The following is a 25,218-nucleotide window of genomic DNA, read 5'->3' as shown; positions in this document are numbered from 1 at the left end:
GAGGAAGATAAGGATTAGGACACATGTGCTTCTTTCTTTCCATCAGGAAGATGGCCTATATAAATAAAGGGCTCTGTTGCCAAATAGCATTTGGGCACTGACTCCACACTGCCCTGGGAGTTAAAAGACCTGTTTCTGACTTTACATTGGGCACAGTCCAATCTGATTTCACTTCACTCATACATTAAATGGGGCCTGACCTGCCTCCTACTCGCTGGCTCTTTCTCGTTCAAGCTCTTTGGGAAAGGAGTGGAGCTATTTGTAAATGAGCAAATTATTACCCCACTTGCCCCCTTCATGTCCCCAGTTAAGAAGTAATAAAATACATTTATAGAAATTGAATTTCTTAAGGGTCCTGCACCCAGTGGTTCCTGAATCTAGTTGTGCATCACTCGCATCTGAGGAGCTTATTTAGATTTCTGGGCCTCATCATCCTCACCAAAGAGATTTTTGATTCAGTAGGTCTGGGGTGGAGACCAGGAATCTATCTTGGCAAACTTCCCAGATGACTCTTCTTGCAGCCAGCCCAGCCCTGCCTAGTTGTGTGACCCTGGGCAAATCACTTAACATCTCTGTGCCTTGGTTTCTTCATTCTAAAATGGGGATAATTGACTGTTCCCCCCCCCCAACCCCATAGACTTGTGAGGATGGATTAAGTGAGTTAATACATGCTTAGTGCTCATTAAGTGTAAGTTATAAGCATTCTAGCATTGAGATCCAATGTTGGTTCCTTTTAAAATGGAAAGTCGAGAGGTAAGAAATTCCATCCACGTCTGAGTTACACAAACCCATATTGCTTTGCACTGACATTAAGTGTGTAGTTAGAATATGCCTCCCTCTTTGATTTATCTCTCCCCTCCAGCTGAGAATCACTGTGCCTGGAATATTCCTTTCTGTAGTCCTGCTGCCTTATTCATTGTCAGGAAAGTTAAAGGAGTTAATAACATTCCATAACTGTAAGGAACTTTGCCAAACCCTCGCCCTCAACTTAGAACTTTATGTTAATGATCCCAAACCTAATGAATGAGATTCCTCTACTGACAGAAAGATACTTACACTACTTCCATCTCTTATTTCTCCTTCCTGTCTGATCCCTCTAACTGTCCTTCTGGCTTCCACCTCCCTCTTTTATCCAACTAGAGAGTTTTTCATTTTTTCTAAACCCTAAATAGATATCCTTTATTGTTCACTATCATAACTCCTTGTTTATTTCCCTCCCAGAATTTATCATAAGCTGCAATTATTTTATGTGTTTATTTACCATCTCTCCCACCAGAATGTAGTGACATGGGGGTAGGGACTTTGTCCTCTGCACTGTTACTTTCTCAGGGCCTAGCAAAGTGTTTGGTACATTGTAAGTGTTCAACAGATATTTGAATGCATTACCCTTCTAGAATTTGTTGTCTTGTTTACTGAGTTAGGGTGTTGGGATTACATTTAAGGATGCTTTTGTGATGGGCCCTTCTCTTCTCCATTATGTAAATGGCCTGGCCAGCCAGAGAAACCAAAGATGGAACCAGAAGGCCCTGGCTAGGCACTTCCCTGAATTTTTGGTAATCCTCTGTCCTGTGACATTTTTGAAAGGGAAAACAGTAATTTATCCTCCGGGAATTTTGGATGGCGCTTTATACATCTATTTCTGAGTCTGTAGTTTTCCTCACTAACTAGAAAATGAAGAGGAGCTTGGCACGTCGGACACTTTTCTTCCTGATCTGATTCATGCCTCCCCTCCACAGGGAAAGAAGTTTGAGATTTTGCCAGATGGCTTGCCCTCAGCCAGGAAGCTCATCTACTACACGGGGTGCCCCATGCGCTCCAGACACCTGCTGCAGCTCCTGAGTAACAGCCACCGCCTCTACATGAACCTGCAGCCTGTCCTGCGCCACATCCGGAAGCTGGAGGAAAACGAAGGTCCTGCAGGGTCTCGGGCGGGAAGCAGATGGTGCTCTTGCCACCTGGGGCCCCGTACTCTACAGCTGCCAAGAACTGGGGCTTTAGTCTTCTGAAGAGTGGGACCTGGGGACCGGCCTCTCCAGATCCCCAGCAGCACTCCTGTTTCATCTCAGCACTGTCCCGGAAGGCCCACCTCCCACAGTGCTAGTCAGCATATCCGAGATGATCCCTGCCATTTAGCTACCTTCAAGAACAGCCTCTGTAAGGTTTCCCCACACTTGGCTTGAGAATTCTTGCAGAAAGCCACCACATGAAGGCGCAGGCCAGGGTTTCTGTGCATATCAGCTTTTATCTGCATCTCAGAGCTTTGTTTATACACTGATCCACCTTGGTGCTGTTATCCACAGGCTATCTGGAATTCCTTCCAGTGTGATTATTCCTTAGGTTAGAGTGACAATAAAGGTGGGTCACAGAATGTCTCCAGCCTCTTGTTGACTGCTAGGAGGCCCCACGTCTGGCTGAGCAAGAAAGACAAACAAAGGAGAGAGAAGTTTACAATTGAGGATCTCGTCAGCCAGTCCTGTGGGAGCTTTGCTGAGACACAGAATAGAGCAGTGCCTTTGGGGCTTCAGAGTTCCGGGCCCTGAAAGGGGGGTCAAGTCATGGTGAAGAGAGGAAGACGGGGATGGGGGCTTCTAGCTGCAGACTTCAACTTCACAGTATTAACCTAATGGTTAACTCTTTATCTCCTGTGGTTACCCTGTTCGGCACACTCTAGCTTCTAATCCCCAAAAATGCTACTTTGCATATTTGGTTTTTTACTGTCTTCGATTTTTTTGCAAACTCATTTTGTAGTAATTCTTGGTAATTCGATCGGATTCGATTTGGAGTATTTGCATGAACATTAGGATGCAGATTCATATCTTAGGTCCATATAGGAAACAGATTTCGACCTCTCAGACCTCACTTTTCCTATAGAAGTGAGACAAGTACCTGTCCTCTTTTTTTTTTTTTTCCTAATTGGGGTATAGTTGCTTAACAGTGTTGTGTTAGTTTCTGCTGTACAGCGAAGTGAATCAGCTATGTGCATACACATATCCCCTCTTTTTTGGATTTCCTTCCCATTTAGGTCACCACAGAGCACTGAGTATAGTTCCCTGTGCTATACAGCAGGTTCTCATTAGTTATCTATTTTATACATAGTAGTGGATATATGTCAATCCCAATCTCCCAGTTCATCCCACCCCCCTTTTCCCCTCCTTGAGGTCCATATGTTTGTTCTCTACATCTGTGTCTCTATTTGTGCCTTGCAGACATGTTCATCTGTACCATTTTCTCTCTTAACAAACAAAAACCTTATAGAGGTTTGCATCTGATTGATTTCTCTCAAAAGCTGTCTGTCAATTTACATGAGACCCAGTTTGGAGAAGCCATTGTCATTTAAGTAGCAGTTGGAATGTGAATCATTTTCCACTGTCTGCCACCAAACTGCATCTGTCTTCGGAGAGAATTGGTCTCACCGTCAAGTGTATTGGCTTCCCCTGCTGCCAGACTTTCTATGCCAGTTCTTTCCCATGATGACTCATCAGTATAATAAATGCATATATCTCTCTGACGCTGATATGAAGATTAGGAATTTAAACAGGACAGAAGCGCCAAGGAAGCTTGTGAGAATAGGTAACTTAGGTGCAGAGCCCATCATTTTGCCAAGCTGGCTACATTCCTAAATGGCCAACTTGGCACCTTGAGAAATTCACTTATTCCAGCAGCTCTCTGCCGGCAGCATTTTAGTAAATTCTTGTTTAGGTGACCTTAATGGGAGCCCCTTAGAGCTTGAAAGAAGTAACGAACCTCCCCTACAGGTTCTAAAGCAAAATTACATAGAATGTCCTGTTAAGAGGGGAGGGCTTTGTCTGTTACCAAGCATAGCACCAAGTGCATTTGAGGGCTTATGTGAGTAGGGGCAGTGAGGGAATGATAAAGGTGCAGATTGGATCTTTTACGTGGATACATATAGATAGATTTTGCGGGGATGGCTTTTTTTCCTTTACATCTTTAGTTTTCTCTGCTTAGAAATCCCTCCAGATCTGAAGAAAACCTGAAACAGTTTTTTTGGACTTACCTTGGCCTGAATCCAGTTATCTCACCCACACTTAAGGACTCCATCATTTTAAACAAAAAAAGCTATTAACATTAGCCAAAATCACAGCATGAAAAGAATCTATATTTTTCTTAATTAAATTTCATCTAGAGTCACCTTGTCTGAAACACTATTTTCTCATTTTATAGTAAAAATGATCACAAGAATCTTACGGTATTTAGAACAGATGGATAAAAAATGCTTTCTGTCATTAAAATTTTTTTTCAACTCAACTTTATTCAGTAGCTAGGGCTTATTCTTAGGTCTGTGTCAAGAGGGCACATTGACTGCATTATATTACAAAATAACATATGAAAAACTTGGTGGTCTGTGGGCTTTTACAATAGAGGGAATAAATAGAACACTGGCACATTGATGATTTGCCCTGTTGACACCAGTGATTACTAGGGGGTGAGAGTTTGCATTTTGCATCTCTTAGAATAAATTTCAGAATTATTTCAGCATTTCCCTCATTTTGTAACCGATTGGTGTGAAGCTTCTTAAATGTTTGCAGAGGGTCTAAGAGATAAAGCACGATGACAGGAATAGAAGCCAGCACATGGAACACCAAGGCTGCGCTGACACACTGACAGGAAGTAATTCATGCTAGGCTCCTATTAGATAGAAATCACATTGGCAAAGTGCTTGTCTTCTAGTGACTATGCTTGTGAGTATAGAATAACTGAAGTTGATTCCAAATCTACCAGAAATTTGGGAGTAAAAGGGCTATTTGTAAAGAGTTAGAAAAGCTTTTAAATTATTAGATCCACAATTCTCAATTGTCTTAGAACTCGAACACCATATAGGACTTTTTTTTTTTTACTTTTTCTCTTTACTTTCCACCCTTCCAAGGGCCACATGGCTATTGTATTGAAACTACAGTGAATAGAAAGTATGAGAATTTTGCAGACCCCTTTAGTTCTTCATCTTCAAACTCCTGTTGCCTTCAGAAAATAGGAATCATTAGAACCCAGTCTAACCCTAAAAAACGGGCTGTAGATGGATGTACTTTTGTTGCAGTGATGTGTGTGTTAGGCTATAATGTCTGGTTCCAGTCTGCCTCTTTGTGGCTCCGCACACTCACCTTTGTGTGTTTCAGCTCGATTCCTTAGAATTGACATGAAAGAAATGTACACACAACCTTCTCCAAGCATTTTTTCCATTTTGCATCCTGGAATGCGTATTTTCTCTTCCTGCTGATGTTCATTCGCTCTCTGGGGAAGCCTGTGGTGATTATACTTCAGAGCTGGATTCAGACATCAAGAGTGCAAGTATTTTTACTTAACCAAGACACAATACAATTAAATCCATTAACAGGCCCTTGAGAACCCAATTAGTCTGATAGTCAGCAGTTTCTGAAATAATATCAATTTAACATTCCCCAAATGCACTCTCCATTTTTAACATTGTTCTAATGTGTTACTTCTCATCAGTATTAAAGATACAAGGCAGTTTAACTATTTTTTTGTTTTAAATTTCTGACCTGAAGCACAAAAATAGTATGTTTGTATCAGTTGCACACCTGTAGCTCAGTTGTAACTTTGTGCCTTTATGTAATGGTTAGTTTAGCATTGGATAAAAGGGACTTTCCGATATTGTGTCTTTGCTACGTTAAAGAGGTGTACTGCCATGTTAAATCAAAGAACAGTTTTCTCAGTCAGAGGCTACATGGGTATAAATTATCAAACCAGTAGTGATTACTATGTGTTCTTAATAGATGGTAAAACCTCACTGATTCAGCCTAAATGGAGAAAAGCAATCTTCATCCATGAAAATCTAAATTCTAGAATTTTTTGAAAGAAATTCTCAGAAGAATAATTTTATTTTAAATTGTCTTCAACAGTTCGAGCTAAGCTAACAATGGCCCAAATTGAACAGATGAACAAATCAAATGAAAGGCAATTAGCATAAGTATATTTATTGAACCGTTTCTGTAGCAGTCCTTTTGAAATTATCTGTGGGGAAGGACCAGATTTTTAAAAACTTCCAATCCACTGTGGACCGATCCTTTTGCAAAGTTCAAAATCACATTCGTGGATGTCCTGGCAATGTCAGATCACTCTAAAAGTTTCTAAATGTTTATTCTCAATTCCTGAACTTATTCCACTGTGGACCGATAACAGTTTGCAGACAAGAAGTGCTCTGCCATCTTACACTTTGAGTAGCATTCTTCTATGGTGTTTGAAGCTTTAAAACTCTTTGAGTAGTTAAATACTCGCCTCATATCTATGGTACTGGTTTTTATTCATTTTGCGGTCTTCTTAAATTGAGCTCCTATCAGAATTATGAGCACTTTCTAGTCACTCACTTCTGAATGTGAAATTGTACTTGTTCTTGGCTTGACCCCAGCTAATCAGCTGTTCCTTCTGCCTTGGTTGAATGTAATGACAAGCTGTCTTCCTCACCACACAGAGAAGAAGCAGTACCGGGAATCTTACATCAGCGACAACCTGGACCTCGACATGGACCAGCTGGAGAAGCGGTCCCGGGCCAGCGGGAGCAGCGCGGGCAGCATGAAGCATAAGCGCCTGTCCCGTCACTCCACCGCCAGCCACGGCAGCTCTCACACCTCGGGCATCGAGGCCGACACCAAGGCCCGGGACGCGGGCCCCGAAGATGCCTACCCCGGCAGCGCCATCCACCGCAAGCTGAAAACCTGCAGCTCCATGACCAGCCACGGCAGCTCCCACACCTCCGGGGTGGAGAGTGGCGGCAAGGACCGGCTGGAGGAGGATTTGCAGGATGATGGTAACCTGCCCCCCAGGCCCTCGGAGCTACCCGTGCTGACCTGCCGTCTGGGATGCTCTGCTTTTTCTCTTCCAGTTTTTTCGCATTATTGTTTCTGTAGAATTGATGTAGTAATAGAGAAGAAAGAAACACAGCATTTGGCTGCTTAACCCTGTGTTAAGGAGATACGATCAGACCTATAGCCTGTATCAGCCAAACTTAGTACTTGTGTGCATCTTTTTTATTTTTCTGTTTCAAATAATTGCTATAGCATTCAGGTTTGGGGAAAAGGTACACTGATTCCATTAAGGAAAACTGCAGAACATAATGTGTGCTTACTATAGAACTCACGTGGATATCAAATCAAGTCGCTAAATGCTCTGAGAGAAGGCCGCTATGGGTGATGGGGAGCTTCACGCACTACTCATCCTGTCCTTGTCGACAGTCTGCTTTGGCATGAGGCAAACGACCCATCAGTCTCCTTGGGCCCTTTGTTGTCACAGCATGCTAGTACGGCTTTTCTTTTTTCTTAAAGAGAAAGAATAATTGACAGTCAAATCATGGCATTAGCAGACATGTAGATAACACAGCAGTCCTGTGAAGAAGAGAAGCAGCATCTAGTTGAGAATTGTCGCTAGAGTTTCCTATTGTGGAGTCTCATTAGCAGATTTATTTTTAAATATGAATAATTAAATAACCTCCCTCAAGGTGTGGCTGTGAATTACAGTGGCCATTTCCCCTCATGTCACTAAATGTCTTTTCCTTCTTCTGTGTCAGAAATAGAGATGTTGGTTGACGACCCCAGGGACCTGGAGAGGATGAACGAAGAGCCCCTGGAAGTCAGCCCGGACATGTGCATCTACATCACAGAGGACATGCTCCTGTCTCGGAAGCTGAATGGACACTCTGGTGAGCTCCCTCGGGAGGGCGCTCTCCTTAGCTAGTGGGTTCAGAGGACACTTAATAATATAAGAAACCTAGGTAAGAAAAACGGTACAAATTGTTGAGATAGTATGATCTCAAATTATAAAAATGTTTACGTGTATATGACAAAATATACATAAAAATATTAATAGGCTTTTCTCTGGATGATGGGGTTATGGATGATTTTATTTTCCTCTTTGCATCATCCTAGTTTGCCAGAATCTCTACAATTTGAGCCCATGGTTTTAAAAACATGGAGCTAAGATTGAGTAGTGACGTAGTGTACTGCTGTATCCTTCGTTCTCGTGGAAGTTTGGCAGGAGTCTGTTCAGTGTTCTGAGCACCAGGCTTGATACTGAGTTTTCTGGTGCTGGTTCTGGGTTTTGGAGCAAATTATTGACAGGCAGGAAAGGGCACATTTACAAGGAAATTCAAAAGGAACCATACCCAGTGCCAACCAGTGCACTAGTCCACATCTTCTTCCTATGAAGATTGACTCAAAAGTTGATTCAAAAGGTGACAGGGAGCTCCGTTGACCTCAGAGCCCCAGAACTGACTTCTCGCCGTGGCCTCCCATTTTGGTGTCTCACCGGTGGGATCTGCTGCAGGAGGCCTGTGCCACGGTGTCCCCGTCGGCCAAGAGGAGCCTCCGGAACACAGTGTGTTCCCTATGCTGGCCCTGGACCTAGCCCTTTGTGGGCGTTTGCTCTTTAGTTGGATGGGTACTAGGCTCAGCGCCATTTATAAGAGGAGCAGACAGACACAAGGACACACAGACACTGGCCAGGACACACAGCTCCTTAACTTACCTGAACCCAGTTCCCACCCAGATCTGTGTGACTCCAGAGGAGGCCCGAGCCCCACACTTAACCCACTGCTCGTCTAAGTAGAACCAGACCTAGAGGCTGTTTCCAGGTTAAATTCAAAGTCAGTGTTGTGTGGAGAGTGGGGGAGCTTTAGGAGATACAGTAAAGAGATTGCTTTGCACCTTCAGCCTTTGTGTTCATTCCCAACTGCATCATAAATAGCTTAATTAAAAGTTTATTTTAGGAAATGCAGTTTCTAACCTCCATCCTGTGCTCTAACCCCACGTGTATCTCACTGCTCCTGTTCACTGCAGCACAAGGAGAGAATGTGATCCCCCCCTGGTCGTCTGCCGCCAAAGGGCCACAGTGAGATTTGTGGGCAGTGGTTAATATTTGCCCTTTCCTTCTTGGTAGCAGTATATGTCAGATGAGTGGCAAGAGGGATGAATAATTTGAAGTCTTCACTGGTTTTTCTCTACGTTTCACTTTAGGGTTGATTGTGAAAGAAATTGGTTCTTCCACCTCCAGCTCCTCAGAGACAGTGGTCAAACTTCGAGGCCAGAGTACTGATTCTCTTCCGCAGGTATGGAAGGGATTGAAATTTTAAGTCAGCAGCTGAAGTTATAGAAAATTTTAAATAGGAACTTACATTTATAATTACATAAATGATCAGAAATTTAAAACCTTAATGAAATGATTCCTAGTAGATACATACATTCTAGTTTTAGTCTGAATTTATTTTCTAGTTCTGTTTATCTTTGAGTTGGGTTTTTATTTGGATAAACTATGTACTTTGTTTCATACTTTATGTGGGTGGGAAGCCTCTAGTCTTCAGGCTTCAGGTTAATTCTGGTGTCTGTATGTGTGTGTTGATCTCAATAACTGGGAGAGTGATTTTCTCATCAGGTGTGTTGTGGTAGAAATGTTTCCACACTCTAATTATTCCGTTCAGATTGAATTTTCAAACTATGCTAAGCTAGAGCATTTGATAACCCATGATCACTGGTTAGACTATTAAACTATCAGAAGATATAGATAAATTAAAATGCACCATTGCAGCATTTAGATATAATCTACTGCTGATACTCACCTCTGTCTCCAGGGAAACACTTGGGTGTTCTCTGTCTCTTTTGTTTTTTTCCTTCTACGTGTGTTCCTCTTTTCTTTCTTTCTCTTGCATTCTGGCAATCTTTGCCTCCTATATTTTTCTCTCTTTCTTCCCTTTTTTCTCATTTGTCCTTTTTTTCTTTTCCATTTAAGTAACCATAATGTGAACGTGACATTTTATTAAATATTCTTCTGGAAACTCCAATGAGTGATATTTATTGCAGTACATGTAGCATGATGATTAGGATTACAAGCTCCAGGGTCAAACTGACTGGGTTTGCACCCCAGCCCTGCCAGTCAGCGTTAGCTCTTACTGTACATGAACGTTTGTGGGGCACCGCGAAGGATCAGCTTCCACATCTACCAGATGGGAAGAGCATTCGTGTGCCTGCCTTGATGCTTTGTGGCGATGACCTGATGAATTCTGTGTGAAATTTCAGTGGAGCCTCAGAAGACGTCAGTACAAGGATCGTCGTCTTCAGGAGGCTCTCAGACCTGACCCTTCCAAGTAAAATGTTGTTGAGCTCAGGCTCTGTCCTTTCTTCCTGGTACTTTTGCCTCCAGCAGAAGTGATACCTTATTCTAACAAGGCTGGCCTTTGTGGTTTCAGCCGCAAAAGTAGATTAGAACTGTAATGCCTCGTTTCATTAAGTAACCATTAAGGATCTTCCATTCATGTAATTATTGGAACCATTTTTTAACCTACTTATATTTTCAGCTGGAACCACCTCTTGAGATAATGAGTTCTAAAAGTCTGCTACCTGCTGTGTGGAGCATTTGTCAGAGTGTGACCTCTTGCAGTGTTCGGGAGCCACCTCTTTGCCCTGGGACTGTCTCCCAACATTTGCTATACCAAGAGCACTTCATGTTATTTTTCTACCCAAGAATTCTGGCTTTTGAAAAAATCGTTTTTTAAACCGTGTTTCTTGAGTAATAATTGGTTTGTTTTCCCATTTCTTATTAAAAGAATAACAGACCTCAGCATGAGAGTGTTGCCTTGCTGAATTGGCATATCCTCATGGAAAAACCGAGAAACAGTATCTTTACCTCTGCAGCCTGATTTTAAGATAACTGCTTGGCTTCTGAGATGCTAGAGACAGTTGGATTCACATTGCACTGACTTCTCTGTGCCTTGGGTTATTCATCTGTAGAGGGGGGAGAATAATAGCACCTGGCTCACAGACTGATGGGAAGATTAAATGAGTTCTAGGGTCTAGCACATAATAAGGGCTCAGTAAAAGCTAGCTGCTATTATTGGTGGTGGTGGGAGTGGCGTTTTGCCCCACAGGGCCTCAGGGCCCACAAACCACAGATTGGAAACCACTTCCTAACATATAAGGATTCCTTAACCTTTTATGATTTTGCAGCTTCTCTCTGTACAAGGCAAATGGTGCTAAACTTTTCGCTTTAGTCTATGCTCTTAAAGTTGTTTCAACCTTCTCTTGTCTTGTAGACTATATGTCGAAAACCAAAGACCTCCACCGATCGACATAGCTTGAGCCTCGATGACATCAGACTGTATCAGAAAGACTTCTTGCGCATTGCGGGGCTGTGTCAGGACACTGCTCAGAGTTATACCTTTGGGTGCGGCCATGAACTGGATGAGGAAGGCCTCTATTGCAGCAGCTGCTTGGCTCAGCAGTGTGTCAACATCCAAGATGCTTTTCCAGTCAAAAGAACCAGCAAATACTTTTCTCTGGATCTCACCCATGATGAAGTTCCAGAGTTTGTTGTATAAAGGACGTCTATGTGCAGCTGTACAGACAGCCTGCTGTTCGCTAGAGGCTGTGAAAGCCATGAGTTCTTTCTTTACCTATTACTTGTGCCATATCTTCTTCACCCCAAACATAGCTCTTTCTTTATAATATTTGCGACAGAAATAAAAGCTGAGGGACAGTTGCACTTTAAGTATTACACAGAAGTAAAAGGACTACAGAGAATGTATACCAAGACAAGTGCCCAGAAGTTCACTGATCCTTTGGAAGGAAATGTGCTTTACTGGTTACCAAGCCTTCAGAATATCCAACTGTGGTGTGTTTGTTCATTGTTTTGTTTCCCAGTTCAGTTACGTGTAACAACACTTTTTTTTTTTTATCATGTGAAAGATGTTGTTGGGTTCCTTTGTTTGCTTGTACATTTTTTTTTTTTTAACCACTCCCTCATGAAATGCCGGTGGTTGGAGGGAAGAGAGAGAGAAGAGGCTCTCATTTTTTAATAGAGAGACCGTCACCTACTCATAGCCATTGCCACCCCACTGGGGCTGTACGAAAGTGAACACGAACAAAGCAGTCAAAATCCAGCACGCCAAAGATGCCTCCACCAGAAGGGCAGCCCAGGGCCAAGAAGATGTGAGTCAAGCAATAACCAAAAGACCGTGCATGCCGCGATGCCTTGTGACTCCTTCACACCTGGTCAGTGCCACGTCATCCTCCTGCTCTTCCAGAAAGCTCTAGGACTCAGCTGAGCCCCTTGTCCAAGTAACGGATCGGTTGTGTTCATGCCATAATGAATTTTGTGGAGTTTCCAAAACCAGTTTCTGTTAAAACTATGGAAATGTCTTAAAATATGTCTGTACTTGGTGGATTTTTTTTTTTTTTTAAATCAAGAGCAAAGTATGGTCATGCTGGTTTCTGCTTAACCAAAATACCCTAACTATACATACATGTTATACATATGTAAATATATGGGACTGTGTGTGTTTATATGTATTTAAAGCTTACTAACTTTTCATTTTGGCTCCCATGACTATCTCGTGTATATGGTCTTTCTTGTTTGGTACAGAGGATACGTCATCAAATGAATGATGCCTACAGACAATCAGTTGATAGATAGAGTTAAGAACGACTGTTTTCTCACGTGTCTTTTGCCATAGTTCTCAACCCTGGTTGCATCATAGAATTATCTGGGGAGCTTTAAAAAAATAACAATGTCTGGGTCCCACCTTGGATGAATTAAATCGGTCTCTTGCGGTGAGACTCAGGTGGAATTGCCTTTTCTTTTAAAGTTTCCAGATGGAGCTAGTATGTAACAGGATTGAAAACCACCGATCCAGAAGATGTCTTTTTCGTTAATTTTGAAGTATACAGAAAATGTTAGTGTTTGAGAAAGAACTGTTTTTAAGACAGTTACTGCCACTGCTGTTAGGATATATAATGAAACCAAGTCAGGAGATTGAACTTAGTAACCTTTAGATGTACAGTAACAGTGTTGTTCACACTTCAGGAAAGTACTTTAGCACAATGTCTTTCTATGAGATGTTTTTAATGATTTCATATTTTACAACATTTGTTTACCATATTTTGATATACCATTTTTTCTATCTACCAGGTTTTATTAAAAAAACTATATTATTTTCTAAAGAAATGGTCATATTTTTATACAAAATTAAGTTTTCAGGTAACAAAGAAATAGACTTAGGGTACGGCAGCACCTGCAGTGTTCCCCATGGATGGGAGTCAGTATTATAAACACATGGAGAACGAGAACAAACTCCGCCTGTACTGTCCCGCGCATGCCCCACCGTGGACGTGACAGGGCAGTGTGTACACACAAGCCTGGTCAAATTGGCCTAACTTGACACTTTAAAAGGAAAAAAATTCTATGACATTCTGTAGTCATGAAATGATTTTGCTTTTATGAAATGTTTGAAAGAACCAAAGTTTCAGGTATCAGAATGTATAAAAGTATCTCAATCTTTGTATAAAAGGATGAAAGTATGAAAGGATCATCTAATGACTATTTTACTTATGTCATTAAATAATCCACCATTTCTTACAGATGCTTAAGAGACAAATCCTGATGAAGTTTGACTCTAAAGAGCCCAGCTCATAATGTGGTACATTTCCTTAGCTCCTAGTGTTTCTTGTTTAAACATTAAGAAAAAAACATATTTAATTAAGTACATAGTGCTTTATACTTTATTTTCTCTCTACTTCAAACAGAATCAGGTCTTTAGGGTTTTTCCAGCATCGTTGGTGGTTTTGCACACCCTCTTTCTAATTGCATTTATGAATAGTCTCGTGGGTTTTCAAAAATGAAACGTGCTAAGGACATTTTTGCTTTTTGATCCACTGTTTGCAGCAGAATTATATATATGTATGTGAAAATCCATTTTGAGTATCTACATTTTTGTATTTGGAAATTGTTTTAAAAATAAAAAAGGAGAAGTGTATAAAGCTGTTATTTATTCTGCATTTGTTAATATCCATTGCTAGTCAGTATACCAATTTGGTATATATTGCCTCTATACATCTACATTTGTATTTGCAACAATGAACTTTATATCTACATAAACTGTAAATAATCCTTTCTGTGAAAGGATCATCATATCAAGATGATACCAAAAGTGTGTGAAAAAAAAAAAAACTGCATTATTTTGTAATTATTCTTATAGGAATTTCATGGTAAGATTAGCAGTCAATAAAGTTACTTTTTATTTGTCTTTGAAGTGCCTTTTTTAAATTGAGTTCTCAGTTATGCAAGAGTGAATGTTCTCTTTTTGTTCTTCTTTCCTATAACAGAGCACATTAAAGGACAACCTGGTAGAATTCTGAGCAAAATGGCCCTTGTGGAGATGACGCTAATAGCTGATGCTGAGCCCTGCCATGTGCCCCATCCTGCTCCACGTGTGATAGAAGCTCATGTGTTAACTCATTGAATCCTTGTATTCCCATAAAGCAGGTACTATTATTCTTCTCAACTTAGGGATGAAGGAACCAAGGCTCCAAGAGGCTCAGTCTGAGAGGGTGTGGCAGTCAGCCACTATTCAGTCCCAAAGTGTGGGGCTGAAAGGACTCTCCTTCTTAAAATATAATAATATTTTTCATTTTTTAAATTCAAATAGCCACTTTAACTTTTACCCATTCAACAGACATTATTGGAATATTGGTTCTAATTTCAGAAAAATGAGTGATTGCATTTAAAAGCATGCATTCGCAAGACCAAATGTGAGAGCAACATGGCATAAAGTATAGAGCCCAGAACTTAGAGTCAACAGTCAGGATTCTGAAAAGCCCAGCTCTGCTCCTAAAGGGGAATCCATTGTCTTGTCTTTGCTCCAGCTTTCTCGGCTGTAAAACAGGAATAATTCAAAGGACTGTTGGGGATTAAATAAGGTAATGGGTGTAATATGCCCCTGATGACTAGGGTGGGAGAGAAGAGGTTCTCAAGTCTTCTAACAAACATTTAACTTTTATAGAATTGAGTCATTTGGTCATTTGGAAGCATAAGATACAAAGCAGAAGCTTTCTAGCAGGGTGTTGTTCATGAATTTTGCAGAGTATCTGGTACATTGTGTCAGTTGGAGGCAAGGGGAGGAAATATATGGGCACCTACTATGTGTCTGGTACCATACAAGTCACGGCTAATCCTCACAGCCCTTCAAGGTGTCGTCACCCTCATTTTGCAGCTGAGGAAGCAGTTCAGTTTGCCCAAGATCCTGTCACTAGTAAGTGATAGAGCAGAGTTTTCAACATAAATTCGTCTCCAAAAGCTTTGCTTTTTCTACTACATACACCATGTTACCCAGTGTTCTCAGAGAAAGCTCAGTATCTAATAGGAAAGACAAACTTACAATTTTGATACTGTGATAAATGGAGTTTATTTGTTCACACACTATTTTTTTTGGAACACCCACTATCTGCCAGACACACACAAGGCATAATCAGATGTTGCCTTGACATAGGCAGTGAAGACCTAGGAGCTGGGAGTGGGAGGTGGCAAGATCAGAGAAGGTTTTATTCAGAAGAGCCTTGAATGGGGACTTCTGGCAGGATGGCTGAGGTACAAGCTGTCCAGGCAGGGGCTTAGAAGCTGGGGACAACCGTGCTCATTCAGGACCTGCGAGGGACCCTTTGGTTCAAGTAATGATCCCCCCAGCCTACTCAGGAGAGGCTTTGGATGCCCAGGTGAAGACACTGAGTGTCTGGACAGCAGGGAGCCATTGAAGAGGGTTATAAGAAAGATGTGTTTGGAGTTTGAGAGAAATAATGGGAACAGTGCAGGTAGGGGTGGGGAGGGAGCAGCAAGACGAGAGAGATGACGATTTGAACTAAGGATGAGACAGCAGGGAGGAAAAGGAAAAGATGCAAAAGCTGTGTAGGAAGCAGAATAGCAGGATTGTCTCACAGACATACACACACACACACCGTTGTCACCTCCAAAGCTAAAAACTGGAGAAATAGGCAATTTTGCCATACTTGGCAATAATCTTGAGAGAACTAAAGAGTTCATTACTGCTTTATATTATGAATTAAAATATACTCTGCATGAATACTTTGAAAATTGGCACAATGGCTTCAACTACTCTAGTCTCCAGCAGTGGTTCTCAGCCCTGGCTGCACATTAGAATGACCTAGAGAACAATGCCTGGGGCCCAGACCGGAGCTGCTGCTCTATTTGGTCTGCGGTAGGCATGGTGCTAGTAAAAGTTCTGCAAGTGATGCTTATGTGCATCAGGGTTATAACCTAGTGGTCTATAGGTGAGCCCAAGCAATATGGACCAACAAGTTATCTGCTCCTGAACTAGAGTGATCCACACATGGGATGGGTTGGGTCTCCAGAGTGTCCAGGTGTATTGCATTTTGTGAGAGTGGCATTGTTTTCTTTTCGCCAACATAGCTGTCAGAGAGTGAGGCGCTGAACTCACTGTTTCAGAAAGTCTGAATGCACCCACATACTAGAGACCTGGGTGTTACATAAATATGACCAAGTCTGGCTAAGTATGAGGGTGGCGGTTATGTGAGTACCAGTAATATTTTAAAATCTCCTTCCTGTCGCTGTTTGATTTGCCTCATCATTTCTCTGATGCTTTATACAAGCTGATCCCCACACAGAGGTGTAATGAAAACAGTAAGCTAAATTCCACCCAACCCTTTGATTCTTAAGACATACATTTTGACTTAATGGAGGAGCCTGAGCTCTGAAAAGTCCTGCTTAGATGCTATGAACCATTGTAGGTGATGGAGTTATATACTCTCAAGAGATTAATCGAAGGTCTATAAACATGGCACTGGTATAATTAACCAACTCATTGCTTAGGATGGGCGCTTACCCATCTGTTGTCAACTGTAGTCAGTTAAGGTCTCTTCAATTTATTACTGTCATTATGGCAAGAGGTAGATTTCTCCCAGCTTAGGAAGGAATTATGTTCCAAGTTTGCTCCTAAATTGGTTGTTTAATATTTAGAATACACATCCCAAACTTCCCTAACTAGCCCACAAATGCCTGTTTATCCCAGAGAGATTATTAGAGATGATTTTTTTTCTGTGCATTAGTAATCATCTATCAAAGAAGGGGCCCAGTGTATAAATAAGGTAGATGGAGTGACCCCACAACCACATGGAAATGATAGCACCCCCCCACCAGTAGACCAATAGTTAAGTCTTCAGATTCTTCTCAGAGTACATTCATACCCAGCTATACATAAACGTGGAAACAAAGCTTCAGGCAAACCATGCCAAAATGAAGCAGCTTTAAGCTAGTTTCTACCTTGGGGTTCCACGAAGGGTGCTTCTAGTGTTTTCTCATGCACACCCCAGGCCCTAGTTCAGAGCTGCTCAACCTTGCTCTGCCATCATGAAAGAGTCAGCTGGAATGAAGCCAACACCTAAGATCAAGTCAGAGGCCCTCTCCTTCTGATCTACAGGGATGGGAGGAAGTGGATCAGTGTAAGAGCTTCCCAGCAAAGCAGAAGCCCCAGGGTCTTAGATTCTATCCCTGATTTGCTACAGGGTATAAATAAGGTGCTATAAGAGAGAATATAAGGAGCCTATACTGGGGCCTTTAAATGCAACATCAATATAAATGTGGAAGACCATAAAATCCACTGGAGAAATTAAAAGAAGGCCTAAATAAATATACCATGTTCCTGAAAGGAAAGACTCAATAGTGTGTCAATTTTTCCCATCAGTTCCAATCAAAATCCCAAATGAAACATTTTAACCATGAGGGGGTAATCGGAACCAGTTTTACCCTCTCACCTTAAACAGCTAAAAACCCAAAAAAATGCATGAAAATGTTTTTTATACATTCAACAACAGGTAATGCGGTAGTGTAAGCCCCAAAAGGAGAGAAATAGATGAGCCTTATCACTGCCCCAGCTTACTGCCTGGAGAGCGTTTCCAGGCCAAAAGGAGGGAGGAGTGGTCTCCCTGAGAAGGCAGAGTGGAGAATTTGGGGATGCCAAGGTAACTAGAGTTCAAGGGACAGAGTACCAGAGAAGAGAGAGCTGCACAGAGCAGGGGGCGGGGAGAAAGAGAGAGCGTGCTCTGGAGATCTGCAGAAGGTTCCCCTCAAGTTTTCAGCTGAGCACTTAATCAGCATGTACATCTGAGGAAAGCACCTGGGGTTGGGAAGAGAACCACGAAAAAGGGGCAAAACCATCCCCGGAGCTTACATAGGGCCAGAAATAGTTTGTGTTCCCACCAGCAAGAGTGAAAAAAACCTTGTGATACATGGGGCATCTCGTAAAGTACTCAGAAGGGTATTTTCCAAGACTAAAGGTTGTTCTGGTCCTGCCTAACAAAGTGTAAAAAGTAAGCCTTTTTCAATTTTGAAAGAAAAGTATTGTCAAGTTAGAATTCTGTACCCAGCAAAAGTCTCTTTCAAAAACAAAGATGAAATTAAAATTTTTTCAGGCTTACAGTAGCTGAAAGAATTCAACACCAGCAGATCTGCACAAGAAATGTTAACAGAAGTCTTTCAGGCACTGAAGAGCCCCAGAAATGGGAAGTATATGGGTAAATATAAAACACAATTTTTTTTTCATATTTTAGATCTAAAAAGATAATTGAAAATAATTGCTAATTGAAAATTTTAAAAATAATTGACCATTTAAGGCAAAATTAAAAACAATGTGTTATGAGGTTTATAACATATGTAAAAGGTAATTTGTATGATCATAATAGCAAAAAGACCAGGAAAGAAGAATGAAAGTCTACTGTTGTAAGTTTCTTATACTATATTTGAAGTGGTATAATATTATTTAAAGATGAATTATGATAGCCTAAAGGCATATCCTATAAACTCTAAAGCAACCACTAAAATTAAAGCATGAGAGATAAAATAGAATAATAAAAATTACTAAACCCAAAAGAAGGCAGACAAATAGGATAAAAGGGACAAAGAAGTAGTAGGACAAGTAAAAAACAAATAGAAAGCTGGTACATTTAAACCCAACCATATCAACAATCAATTAAATGTAAAATTCACCCAAAGACATTTACAAGGAATAGTGAAGAATTTTTTGAAATATAGACCCAGCAAGATCATATTTACTTTTCCAGCTGCAAAACACACTATAGAAGTCCTGTTATTGATAATGCTGATGCAAGGATTGGCAACTTTTTTCTGTAAAGAGCCAAATAAATACTTTAGGCTTTGTGGGCCATATGGTCTGTGTTGCAGCTTCTCAACTCTGCCATTGTAGTGTGAAAGCAGCCATGGACAATATGTAAACAAATGAGCGTGGCTGTGTTCCAGTAAAACTTAATTTACAAAACAGGCAGCAGGCTGGATTTAGCCCACAGGCTGTGGTTTGCCAGTCCTGATCTACAACAGTGTAATAGACAAAGAGGCCAAAAGTGGACCAACATATAAAAAGGAACATAGTATATGAAATAGGTGGCATCTCAAATCATAGGGGGAAGAGTGGATTATTCAGCAGTTAGTGCAAGAAAAATTAGCTTGTTTCTTTTGAAAAATAAAATTAGAATCAACTTTGTATCATTCACAAAAATAAGTTAATTAAAGAGCTAAACATTAAAAAATTTAACTATAAAAGTAGAGGGCAGTGGAGAAAAATGTATTTATAAACTTGGGGTTGGGGGAAGCATTTCCTAAAGTAAACACTATAGTCACAAGTCACAAAAAAAAAGTTGATAAATTTGAGTACAAAAAAAATTTTTTTAACTTTCCTGTATACTGTCTAAAAGTAGATGTCACCTAAAGGTAGGAGACATACAGGGGGAAAATATCTGCAACTTTTTAAACAAACAAATAATTGGTATCTATAGTATATAAGAGTTTCTATAAATCAATAAGAAAAATACAAACAACACAGTAGAAATATGGGGGAAAATATTATTGGGCAATTCACAGAAGGAGACATTTTAAAAAACATCTAATAAATACATGAAAAGCTGTTCAACTCCACCAGTAACAAAGTAAACCAACATTAATATACCATTAAGATTTTTTTTTGCCTATTGGCAAATTGGCCAACCAAATTGGCAAAAAATAAAACAATTGATAATATCTAGTGTTTGTACAACTGTGAAGAAATAGATTCTTTCATAATTTTTTACAGGAGTATAAACTAGCATTATAGGGCAATTTTGAATAAAGCTGACTTACAACCCAGCCATTTATTTCTAGATGCTTATCCTACAGAAATAAAAACATATTTTAAAATAAGACTTGAGTATTGATTTGAAAAGAGAAACATGTAATATGATCTAAATGTCAAGTAAATACTGGCACAATCTTATTTTGGCATAGTATGCAGCAGGTTAAAATAATAAGTAGTTTAGATGTACAGACATTAAAAGATCTTCAGCATATGCTGTTAAGTACAAAAACAAAGGCACAATGCAGCACATTAGTGTAGCACAGAAAAAACAAGGTATATAATTATATGTGTATGTTTAAATGTAAGTGCATGAAAAATGACCTTGAAGGACATCTAACAAACTAAACTATGGGTAACTCTGAAGAGGAGAGTGATTAAAGGCAAGGTAGGAAAGGGGACTTACCTTCTTTTGTTTGTTTTAAGTCCATATTCTTCTTAGAAAAAAACAAACAGAGATATCTCAGGGAGTAAAAAAAAACTTTGGAAAAAACAACCTATTGTTAATATTCTCAGAGAGATAGAAAATAGTGCACTCAGACAATTGGAGAAGACTGCTATATGGATAGAGATGTAGAGAATTACAAGAGCTCTTCAAAATATAATAGCCAAAATAAATGTTCCAATGGGGGAGTTGGAAGATAACGTAAATTTCTCAGAATGCAGAACAAAAACAGCAATGGTAGATGTTAACATACATGCATACATACCAATAGATAGCTTATGTACATACATGAAATGAAGGGAAAATCTTACAAGAAAAATTTTCAGAACTGAAAGATATGCATTTCCAAACTGGAAAAAATGCAAAGAATGCCCATAAAATAAGTAATAAAGACCAATCCAGGAACATATCATCATAACATTTTACAAACTAGGGATAAAGAAAAGATCCTAAAAGCGTCCATATGTTCCCTCCCTAACCTCTGGTTGAGTTTTTTTTAAGACTTTATTTGGGGACTGGGGAGGGGCAGTTTTAGGTTAACAGAAAAATTACGGGGAAGGTACAGAGATTTCCCATATACTCTCTACCCCCACACATTATAGATTTTTTTATAAAAAGGATGGAAAGAGAGATGGATGGAAGGAAGGAAGGGAGGGAGGGAGAAAGGGGGAAGTAGAGAACAAGAGAGAGAAAAAGAAAATAGTCATATATAAGAATCAGGGCACAGAATGGAATTAGTGTTTTCAACAGTAACACAGGAAAGTGGAAGACAATGAACAATACTTTAAAAATTGAGGGAAATGTTTTTCAACCTAGAATTGTAGAATAAATTAATCAAGTATGAAAGTACAATAAAGACACTAAAGTCTTTTAAAGTTTATCTCCCATATTTTCATACTCGGAAAGCTTCTGAAGGATGTGGTCCCACAGGATGGGGGAGTGAGTCAATTAAGAGGAAGATAGATGTGAGATCCAGGGAACATGGGACCCAGCACAGGAGAGAAGCAAAGGGAAGGCATAGGTTGTCAGCCATACGCAGACTCAGGGAGCAGGCAGTCCATGTAGAAACAGGAAAATGGAGGGTTTTAGGAGAGGCGTCTCCAGAGGGAAAATAAAACTGACGGCTCACTCAATGTATTTGACCAAGTAGAACAGGATATTGAGAGGGACTTCATAGTTCTGTGAGGAATGTGGGAAAATTTGATACACATATAGAATAACTGAGCAAACAAAAAGGAAATTAACTCAGAAAAAAATATTGAAGAAAAATATATCATCATAATATTCTACAACTGGCTTAACAATTAACACTTGCATAAGCATAAAGTAAACACTGTATAATATTGATTTAACCAAAACTGTGACATAACTATTGGGAGGAGAGGGAGATTCTAGGTGGGGTGGTGGGACAGAGTGAATGTGTGTAAAAGTGCTTTCTCCTTATCTTCCATGATAGGAAGTTGACAGATAATATTCCAAATTGGAAAAGCAGCATACATATATTCTAAGAATGTTACTTAGAAATATGAAGGTAAATATTTTTCTTCTAAAACCACCTCAAGAGTTGAAAGTATTAGCATTTAGGGAACGAAGGAGGGGCTATTTTTTGTTAGAGGCTTTATAGTACATTGGACTGTCAAATTATGTAAATGTATTACTTTAAAACTCCTTTTTAATTCTTTTTAAGGGGATAAAACTAATTTCAGTCACTAGCATAGAACCCTGGGTTCCCAGAGACCCTAAGGAGCACAGGACTGGCAAATGGACACCAGTGGGGTGGAGGTCAGTCTTTGTTTTGAGGCCTGGGCTGTACGTTTGTCTCGAATGAGCAGAAACCTGGGTGCCAAGCCCGGGAGGCGGAATGGGAGGGGGACCATTGTTCTCAGACACGGTCTCTTCCTGACAACGCATGCAGGCTATTCTGGGAGGTGTTGAGATGTACATGAAAATGGCTTGGGAGAGTCACATGGGAGCTGTTTGTAGTGAAGGCACCAGAAGGCGGGTGGGTCTCCCTTCCTCCCTGCAGACTGGGAGGCGTGGGGTTGATGCCCAGTGAAAGTGATCTGGCTCCCATTTCCTTAGTGAGAACAGCCAGCAGATGGGTGTCTGGTAACCCAAAGCCTCTACTGAACAGGCCCAAGTCAATTGCTCCCCCTGGCTGGGGGCTGGGGCTGACTCAGGTTTCAGCCACAGGACCCTGGGGGCTAGTGTCCGAAAGCGGGGCAGAAGATTGAACCTGAGGCCTGGTTTTGAGGGAGGCGGGGAGACACAGAGGATATCAGGATGGGAGGAGAGCTAACAAGGAGACTGTTGATCTGTCTGTTCCCTAGTTCAAGGGTTCACGAACCTCAGTGATACTCAGAAAGACTCAAAGAGGCATTTTTGAAAGATAGATATATTTCCAGGCCTCACACCACACCTGCTGATCAGAACCTCCAGGGTTAAGGCCCAGGATTTTGATGCACACATGCATTCTTCTCACCACCCCTGGGAGCCCACGTGCAAGCTGGTTCCAGACCACTCCTGCCCATGACTCCAAGGCAATCCTCGCTCTATTTGAGCTGTTTCTCTTCTTTCTTCTTTACTAGCTGTTCAGATGCAAAAGAAACTCTCTGAAACCCGGGGGGGGGGGGCGCGGGGGGGGAATCTGCTTTTTGCAGGGGTTTGACAGCATCTGTCAGTTATGAATTTGTGCTATAGGAGAAGCAGGTGCTTCCTGGGAGGTGCAGGAGCAAAGCTCTCCTTTAGACTGTTGCCATTTTTATTCCCATCATTCATCTTCAGTGAGAACCTCTGAAAGGCAACTGAGAGGTTCAAGGACAAATATTTCTTTCCCCTTTGACAGCCTCCAAGGTCTGAGTAGTGCTCGGCACCAAGAGGGGGAAACAAAGATGGTACCTGAATGGATTAAATTCAGTTCTGTAAGATGTGAGCTCTGCTTTTGGAACCCGTGTCTCCTCCTCACCCAGATCACACAGTCCTGGGATAATATGAGGAGAACACTGTGAGCAAAGGGCCAAAAATGGGCAGGGAATGGTGGCTGGATTTATTTTTTTATCTGAGCCACCAGATGCTGTGTTCAGGCTCTTGATGGTTTCCCCACTGGATTCTAGTGTGTGTGGTCACAAAGCCCTCCCCATCAAGGCCATCCTAATCCAAAATCTAAAACAGATTTTCGATGATGAAGAAGATAAATGGTAAGTGTAGAAATTCAGGGTCAGCTGAACCTTATCTTTATAATCTGCACCAAGTTATAAACTTCTTGAGGGTGGAAACCACGTCTTTCTTGCTCACAACTGCAGCCTGAGGGACCAGCATCACCTGGCATAGAAAAGGTGCTTGATAAATGCCAAGTTCAGCAATGAGTGGGAGGTCTGCAGCCACGGGCCAAGGTGCCAGGTAGGCTTGGTAGAACCACATGAAAGTCCTCTCCACCTGGAAAAGTCTTCCTCTGGTCTTTCTCTTCATTCCAGCCTCAGCTCCATAACCCCTCCTCAGAAATGGTCCCTGAACACCCTATCTGAAGTTGGCCTTTCCATTACATCTCTACCCCATGACCCTATTTAGTTCTCTAATAACAAACGTCACGATCTCCAACTCTCTGATTCCCTAACTCATTTATTATTCTTATTTGATTACCTGCTCCCTACACCGTAATATCAGCACGGCTGAACCCTCTACCCACAGCACCTGGAACAGGTTCTTGGCCCAGTAGGCAGGCGCTCCATGAATTCGAGTCGAATGAACAAAGCAGCATTAGATGATGAGAACGAGAGAGACACTTTTCCCCGTTCTACGACACATGTTTTATTGATTCTGGACCTGCGCTGCATCTTACAACCGATGTACGTATGTGACGTTGCCGTTTGCTCCCATCCTCCCTGAAACGCTGTCAGCACATCAGGGTGCTAATGTTATAAACCGTGTCTTAGCATCCATGAAGGACACCAAACACGATCCTGAGCTCTCTAGCTTAGCTGCCTCTAAATCCAGGATGCTTTTGCTGAGCAATGAGGAGGAGGGAGGCACACCAAAGGGCATAAAACAAGGAAAGCAGTGCCGAGAAATGGCTGGAAGGAAGGAGGAGCACAAGGGGCATCAGGAGAAGGCAGGGTGGGCTGGCAGTGGTCTTCCTCGGGCGCTGGGCGGTATGAACTGTCCTTCCTCTCCTGCCGCCTTCATCCCACCTTGGGTGTTTATTAATGTGCCAGGAGCAGCTGTGTCGCCTCAGGTGTGCCAGAGACCATACACGTGAGGGCCTACAGCACTGGGGTGGCAGGGCACGTGGGCAGTCCTCTGCCTGCCGGAGTCCTGGGCACGGCACGAAGGTGAAGGCTCCGCTTAGGGACTTCTTGGGTTGGAACAACGGCTTCAAGCATCCTGCCAAAGTGTGGTTCTGCGGCGTCTGTGTCAGAACCAATCAAAGAGTTTGCATAATAGGCAGATGCTCGGGAGGCAAGCCCTCCACCCCAGAGTGGGCCCCCAGAAGCAGCCCCCAGAATCCGCCTTTTCATAAGCTCCCCCGACCCCCCCACCCCCCCCCACCCCCCCAACATGATTCTTTAGGCGAGTGGTTCTCAGGCTTAACAAATGCAAATGAGCGAATGATCTGATTCACTTGGGGACCTAGCCCAACTCCAGGCAGCTTCTATGACAAATGGGAACGGAATCCCACAGGCCACTGCAGGATGAGCTCTGGTGAGCTCCCAGGCGGGCAGGCAGGGCAGGGCCTGGGGGGAACTGAACGGAGCTCGGCTCTGGGCCGTTCGCTGCCTGTTCCTGGCTGCAGCCTGACCCCTGGTGGTCAGAGCGAGGGGTTTGGTCGGAGGGA

General features: G+C 41.7%; 2 protein-coding genes and 1 long non-coding RNA gene across 6 annotated transcripts in view; 1 reads left to right on the top strand and 2 right to left on the bottom strand.

The window, feature by feature from the left end:
* The window catches only part of FRMD6 (FERM domain containing 6), a 79,662-nt gene extending 65,624 nt beyond the window's left edge, over positions 1-14,038 (top strand). For all 4 annotated transcript variants that reach the window (XM_082448403.1, XM_082448401.1, XM_082448404.1 and 1 more), the window contains exons 10-14: positions 1,737-1,911; positions 6,446-6,781; positions 7,538-7,669; positions 8,982-9,073; positions 11,051-14,038. In XM_082448403.1, the coding sequence (XP_082304529.1) occupies positions 1,737-1,911; positions 6,446-6,781; positions 7,538-7,669; positions 8,982-9,073; positions 11,051-11,335 (1,020 nt within the window). In that variant the 3' untranslated portion in view covers positions 11,336-14,038. The remainder of the gene's footprint in view (positions 1-1,736; positions 1,912-6,445; positions 6,782-7,537; positions 7,670-8,981; positions 9,074-11,050) is intronic.
* Positions 1-25,218, bottom strand: part of LOC309655611 (uncharacterized protein) — a gene marked incomplete at its 3' end in the record, with an annotated part of 398,594 nt that overhangs the window by 65,878 nt on the left and 307,498 nt on the right. The gene's annotated exons all lie outside the window — the stretch shown is intronic.
* LOC309654458 overlaps positions 1-25,218 on the bottom strand; it is a 595,613-nt gene that overhangs the window by 406,001 nt on the left and 164,394 nt on the right. The gene's annotated exons all lie outside the window — the stretch shown is intronic.

Source organism: Balaenoptera physalus (genome assembly GCF_965194825.1).
Source record: "Balaenoptera physalus genome assembly, chromosome: 2".
Taxonomy (NCBI): domain Eukaryota; kingdom Metazoa; phylum Chordata; class Mammalia; order Artiodactyla; family Balaenopteridae; genus Balaenoptera; species Balaenoptera physalus.
This window is presented reverse-complemented; position numbering and strand designations above follow the sequence as displayed.